This window comes from Canis lupus, chromosome X (assembly GCF_003254725.2).
Source record: "Canis lupus dingo isolate Sandy chromosome X, ASM325472v2, whole genome shotgun sequence".
NCBI lineage: Eukaryota > Metazoa > Chordata > Mammalia > Carnivora > Canidae > Canis > Canis lupus.
Genome location: NC_064281.1, coordinates 104684802 through 104691648, shown reverse-complemented (window position 1 = coordinate 104691648; position 6847 = coordinate 104684802). Strand labels below are relative to the sequence as shown.

The window sequence follows — 6847 nt, the reverse complement described above, 5'->3', positions numbered from 1 at the left end:
GAGGAGGTCCTATCTTCTCCAATCTTTTTCACATTAGCCTTGCACTGTCTTTGAAGTTTTCCTGGGTATGTTTTGGGCTTGGGGCACAGTGAGAAATGACTGTACCTGGACTTGGACTCAGAGGGCCTCAATTTAGGGCTCTGAACCAGTTTCCTCACCCATAAATTATGGAGAATAATACATATTTCACAGATAATACATGTGGAAGCAATTCCTAAACTGTAGTTCTAAACAAATAGCAGTTCTTATTGTGAGATTGGCTTCCTGTGGAAGACTTTTTAGGGAAGGAGTGGGAAGTTTGCAAATAATGCTATCAGACTGATTTTGTGACGGCCCCTGGGTGGATGGATGGAGAGAGAGAGAGAGGTCTGCGGCCAGAAAAGATGTATTAGGAGGTTGGCGCTACAGTCCAGACAAGAGGTAATGGAACCCAGATAAGCATTGATGGCCACAGAGTAGAAAGGAAGATTCGATCTATCCAGGTGATTGCAGAAGATAAAGGGAGTCCAGTGACCAACACGGGCACAGACAGGGAAGTATGGTGGCTAGGTACCTGTTGCTGGTGGTTGAAGTTGTAAACACAGATGAGCTCTCTGAGGAAGAAGGAAAGGTAAGGCAAACTTTGGGCATTAGAGAAAGAATACTGAAGGGAAGCATGAGATTAGGAGACAGGAACAGACTACACACATCAACTCTTTCCAAGTGACTGGCCTTCAATTACTGGGACTTCTGTAAATTTCCAAGGGGACCAAGAAGAGACTGGCAACCATGCAACAAAAAGAAAATTGGGATGACTGTCCTGGGGGACAGGCATTGCCTTGTATCACCCTCACCAGAGTCCTTCTCCATGCAGCTATGGCTCCCACCTCTAAGCAGAGAGTCAGCTTTCCAAATGCTTCCAGTCTTCCAAGTTTCTAGAGCCTTCACAGAACCAACCTCTGTACATAGCAAGTGGTCAGCAGGGATTACTTGCTTGGTTGCTTGAAAAAGAGAGTCATGGGGGGCAGAGAGAATGTTATTTGGTGAAATCTAGGCTGAAGACTGGCTGAGTTTGGTAAACTTTTATGAGTTCTTAAGCTTAACATATTAAGCTTAAATGTTAAGTCACTAACATTTAAAAATCAGGAGATTTCAAATGCAGTTCTAGGTCTTTTATTTTTGTGGGAAACTGCCCCAACAGGTGAACCTGTACTCTTGCAGGCAACAGGCATTCAAAAAAAAATAAAGCCTGAGAGGGCTCTTGAGGGCTGGGGGTGGAAGAATTCTAAGAGAAAACATGACCAATGCATGGTCATGCCAATGCAGGGGCAAGTGTGGTGGTTATTTGGGGCAGGCAGTGTTTTGGAGGCCTCAAAGCAGGAGCCATTAGTTCTGCTTGGGGAATCCAGGAAGGTTTTCCAGAAGAAGTGACATCTCAGCTGAGTCTCAATGGATGAGTATATGAAGGAGTCATCCCAGGAGTGGAAGGGAATGAAAATGTATTCCTAGCAGGGATACAAGAATGTCCATGGCATGTGCTCTTGTGGGGCTGAGCTACCAGATACAAGGTTGGGAAGGGCCAGTAAAAACAAAACAAACAAAAAAACTGGTAATGTAGATAATGGCCTGATAGCAAAGATCCAGCTCTGCTGATCTATTTAGTAATCGATCTAGAAAGCAATGGGGTCCTGTGGGGGATAGGGGCAGAGTTAAGCTGGGGAGGGACACTGTTCAGGTGGTGTCATCAGAGGCTCACTCTGATGGGTGTGGGAAAGATGGGTTGGGTAAAGGGAGAGGCTAGGGGGCTGTAGGACAGCACCTATCCTATGAAAGGAAGTCATATTCTACTTGCCATCCCCATATTTGGCAACCAAGCTGGCTCCCCACCAGGCCAAGATAAGGGCCCTCAGAGCTAAGAGAGTGGACCTGACTGAAGTAGTTCTTGGCTTGGAAAGGACATCAGCAGTGAGCATGTATCTTGTTTCCTCTGCCCACCAGTGAATGTACCCCAGTGCCTCATCAGGAGAAATGCCTCACCTGGGAAAAGCAGGTACACCATAAATTCATTCTATCTAAGCAAGCCTTGGCATATGGATCTTACCCAGTACACTCAACTATAAACTCCTTTTGGTGCATATGTCTTCCTTCCTTCTGGGGATGAGCAGCATCTGGCACATACTAGGTGCTCAGTGAATATGTGATAATCTGAAATAGGGATGCTTCTACAGGATCTGGGTAGTTGCACATTCACAGCTGACCCTAAATGAGACCCAGAGTACTGTTTTCTAACCAAAAAAATCACATGGGGGGGCAGTCTGGGTGGCTCAGGGGTTTAGTGCCGCCTTCAGCCCCAGGGAGTGATTGAGTCCCACATTGGGCTCCCTGCATGGAGCCTGATTCTCCCTCTACCTTTGTCTTGCCTCTCTCTCTCTGTCTCTCATGAATAAATAAAATCTTTAAAAAAACCAAAAAATCACATGGGATTTGGTCAGAGGCCTTATAATTTTCAGTCTTGGTTCAGCTACTCAAGATTGCTGTGGCTGTGAATGAGCCATGTAACCTTGCTGAGACCCTGTCCATTCAACTATTTTTTAAAAAACACTAGGATTTTCTAAGAGCAGACAGTGAGTGCACCTGAAGGCACTTTGCAAACTGTAAAGTAGTATATGACCCAATGTAGCATATCTATAAAATGGAATAGGAAAAAAAGTTCTAATATCTGCATCCAGGTGGATGAATTTTGAAGACCTGATGCTATAAGTAAAAGAAGCCAGACACAGGTCACATGTGGCATGATTCCATTCAATTTTTTAAGATTTAATTTATTTATTCATGAGAGACACAGAAAGAGAGGCAGAGACATAGGCAGAGGGAGACGCAGGCTTCCCGTGGGGAGCCCAATGCAGGATTTGATTCCAGGACCCCAGGATCATGACTTGAGTCGAAGGCAGATACTCAACCACTGAGCCACCCAGGTGCCCCCATGATTCCATTTATACCAAAGATCTAGAATAGGCAAATCTATAGATACATAAAGCGGATTAGTGGTTTTCGGGGGCCAGGGGGTGGGAATAGACTTTCCTTAATGGGTACGGGGTTTCCTTTTGGAATAATGAAATTATTCTGAAACTAGATCGTGGCAATGGTGGCACACCTTTGTGAGTGTACTAAATGCCGCTGAATTGCATACTTTAAAATGGTGAAAATGAGAAGTCTTATGTTTGTGTATTTTACCACAATAAAAGTGCTAAGTGAGGGTTAATCATCTTGAGAAGCTGTCGTTTGTTACATTCTACATGCGGTACCCCATTCATTTTTTCTTGGCATCCAGAGAACTTACAGAGTAGGTGCATCTCCACTAAGGAGCCTCTTTATAAGAGAAAAGCTGGAGTGGGGGTGGGAGGAGGAAAGGAGGAGCTAGGGGCCATCTGAAAAGGGAAGCTGGATGGTATTTGTTTCGTAGATTGCCAGTTGTTCACCCTGTTTGTATTTAAATGAAAGGAGGCTTTGAAGTGGGAGCCGCCTCTGAGCAGGGCTTGGGGTTCCTGTCTTGTGTGGTAAAGTTCAGACTTGTCCAGATCTGTTTCTAGCCAGAGGTTATAGTTTCTGGTGAAAAAGGCTCAAGTTTTGGTTAATAATACATGAACAGGAAAAGCAGGAGTAAATGGGGAGGGGGCAAGGAATGAGTTTCCCCTGGACTTGTGAAAAGCAGCTTTCTGATTTGGGGTCCATGGTTTGGGAGGATCTTTTTTTTTTTTTTTCACTTATGGTCACTGGATTTCACTCTGCTATTACTGTTGGCTGCATCTCAGATTATATCATTTTTGTTAAAGAACATCTTTAAGTAAATATCAATCAATGCAAGTTAGAAGTGCTGGGTTAAGCCCGAGCAATAATTTGAATGGTATTAGGTTGAGACAAAGGTGGACTACTTGATAGTTTCTTGAAAATGGCAGGAGATTCACTTGGAGGAGAGTTTGCCTATTTAGAAAAAGTCCTCTGCTAGTTGCAGGGTTAAATGTTCTGCCAACTCACAGAAATTGTAAGTTTCACTAATAGGTCACTATCTGTTTACCTTGATGATCTCCAAGAGTTAGTAAAATGTAGAAAAGTCTGCAGTGGGCATTCAAAACAACAGCTGCCCTAAGTTTCTACAACTCCACAGAGCCAACATGTCAATGTGGTTTACAAACAGCAGTGGACGGAGTCTCAACAAACCCTATGAGGGTGATAATTGTAATGATGGTTCATATCTTCACCCTATGTAATTTTATGGGAATTGAAAGTCTAGCCAAATAATAAGTTCCAGCCCCTTTTATCTGCCCAGTTCCCAGCACACTCCCGAGGTGTCTGAGGCACTTCTCACCCTAACCTCTTAAAGCAGATTGTAACAATAACAAGGGTAATGACAAGTTCCCAATCTGCACAGTTCCCTTCATTAAAGGAGCCCTGGGAGCTTCAAAAACACTCATTAATGGAATCTGACAAAGCTGGGAAGGTGGGAAGACTCGCCCATTTCCAGTTTTCTGGTGGCTAAGCGTAGACTGGGTCCCAGTGAGGTTTTAAGCCTCTCTCAAGAGGCTTGAGGGCAGAAGGGGATGGGGGGCGGGTCTCCGGCTACCTTTACTCCACGTGACCTGGGAGCGTAGCCCAGGGTTCTGGACTCACACACCAGCTGCATGCTTTTAGCGAGTCACTCCCCTTCCCTGGGCCTCAGTTTCCCTACATGCACAAGGAGGATTTGGGCCAGGTATCTAAAGTCTCTGAGTTCATGCTTCACTGTCCCATCGCCTCGCGCATGGGGAGAGGGGGAGGTTCTCCCACTTCAGGGTTTGGGTAGATCTGCAGCAGAACCAGGCGTGGCTAGGGGAAGGCGGGGGAGGAGAATGCCTGCCGGGTTCCGAACTAGTCGGCGCTCATGGAGCCCCGTTGGATGGGAAGCAGGTCTGAGAGGGCCAGGTGAGGGTCTCGGGCCAGCTGGGAGTCCGAAGTCCTCCGGTGCCTGCGGCGAAACAATGCGAGTCGTGCCAGCGCCTTTCCCTCCGGGCCCAGGAGCGGGGCGGCTGGGAGGGCAGGTACCGAGGCGGGAGGGCTCCGCCTGGCTTTGGCCCACCGTCAGCGAGTCAGGTGGCCGCGCGCAGAAAGCCTGTGACTCGGCTGTGGGCTGCAGGACAAGTGCCCGGGCGCGCGGTTCCCCGGGGCTTGGGCCCTACACCGTCGGAGAAGTTAGCCCTCCCTCTTTGGGTGGGGGGCGGCAGGCATCTCCTCGCCTCCCCTCCCTGGGGAGGAGAGGCGGGGAGGCGGGGAGGCGGGGAGAAAGGGAGGGGGGAGGAGGGAGGAGGGGAGGAGGGAGGAGCCCCGCGGGGCGTGTCGCGCGAGGGAGCGCCGCGCGCCCGGTGCGGCCCCCTAGGAAGTGGATTTGGCCGCTCCGGATCCTAGCCCGCTTCCAGGTTTTCTCCTGTCCCGGCCCTGCGAGCTCCCGCCCGTCTCCGGCCCCCCCGCCGCCCGCCCCCTCCCCCTGAGTGCCGCCCGCTGGGCCAAGTTTGCCGAGCGTCGCCGCGCACGCCGGCCAGTCAATCAGCGGCGGAGCTGAGGAGGGCACAGCCGCGCGGCCGAGGGCAGAGTGAGCCGAGCGGAGCCAGGAGAGCGGACCGGCGCCGGGCAGCCCGAGCAGCGCGCAGCGAGCGCCCGCCGCCGCCCACGCCCTCCGCGGCCCCGGCGGCGCCTGCCACCTTCTCGTCCTTCCCCGCGCCCCTGTCCCGCTGCCGGCCGGCGCGCCCCGTCCGCCGCCCCGCGGAGCCCAGAACCCACCGGCCCGCGCCACCGCTCCCGTGGGCCGCGCGCCGCCTCCACGCCCTCCTCCTCCTAACTCGGCCGGGCGCCTGGCACCAGGGACCGTTGCCTGACGCGCGAGGCCCAGCACCACTTTTCGCCCCGCATCTCCTTCCCGCTGCTCTCCCAACTCCTGCCCTAACTCCCTCGCCCCCTCGCTCCGCTCCGCCCGCGAGCCCCCGGCCGCGCGCCCCTCTGCCCGCGCCCGCCACTCTCCGCCTGCCCCAGAGGTGGGAGCGCGTCGGCCCCGGCCCACACCATGGCCCGGTTCGGCATGCCCGCGCTTCTCTGCACCCTGGCCGTGCTCTGCGCCGCGCTGCTGGCTGCCGAGCCCAAGTCGAAAAGTTGCTCGGAAGTGCGACGGCTCTACGTGTCCAAAGGCTTCAATAAGAACGATGCCCCTACGCACGAGATCAACGGTAGGTAGGGGCCCCCGGGAGTCGCGCGCGGAGGCAGGCACCCCGGGGAAGGGGCCGCGGAGCCCCCCGCGAGGCCGCAGGTACCCCGGGGGGGTGGGGGAGCAATGGGCAGGCAGGCAGGAGAGAGCGCGAGAACGAGCCCCGGCACAGCGCGGCCCCCGGGGCCGCGAGTGGAGGGGCACCGCCGACGGGCCGGGTGCCACCCCGCGGCTTCTCCCGCCCCGCCGCGTCTTCCCGGTCCCGGGGAGCCCCGAGGACTATGGCCCGCAAAGTGCGTGTCACGGTCTCCCTCGCCTGTTCCGGGTTGAACTCCTCACTGGGCTCCACGCTTTGTTGTGTGGGCGACGAGAGGCCGGGAGGGGGTGAGGGTCGCCGGTGGGGTGGTGGTGGTAGTGGTGGTGGGGCAACCTACGGCTTGCCGGATTCCTGGGGACACCAAACGTGAAACTCGAATGGAGGTTTCATTGATGTTCTTTAAAACCCCTCTCCCCGCCTCTCTTCCACCGCTGACGCGGATTAGGAGTTTTAGTAGCTCCAGCGGCTTTAGAAGTCGCCTTTAAAAAGCAAAAGACTCTCCACCCCTCCAAACCCTGACTTTTGGGAACTCTCCTGCTTTC

General features: G+C 52.9%; 1 protein-coding gene across 2 annotated transcripts in view; it reads left to right on the top strand.

The window, feature by feature from the left end:
- The first annotated feature begins 4836 nt into the window (after nucleotides 1-4836).
- The window catches only part of GPC4 (glypican 4), a 116943-nt gene continuing 114932 nt past the window's right edge, over nucleotides 4837-6847 (top strand). The window contains exon 1 of one of the 2 annotated variants that reach the window (XM_025431307.3): nucleotides 4837-4938. In XM_025431307.3, coding sequence (XP_025287092.1) covers nucleotides 4866-4938 — 73 coding nt within the window. In that variant the 5' untranslated portion in view covers nucleotides 4837-4865. Of the gene's footprint in view, nucleotides 4939-5615; nucleotides 6231-6847 lie in introns of those variants that run through there. The other variant, XM_025431306.3, reaches the window with a different exon arrangement.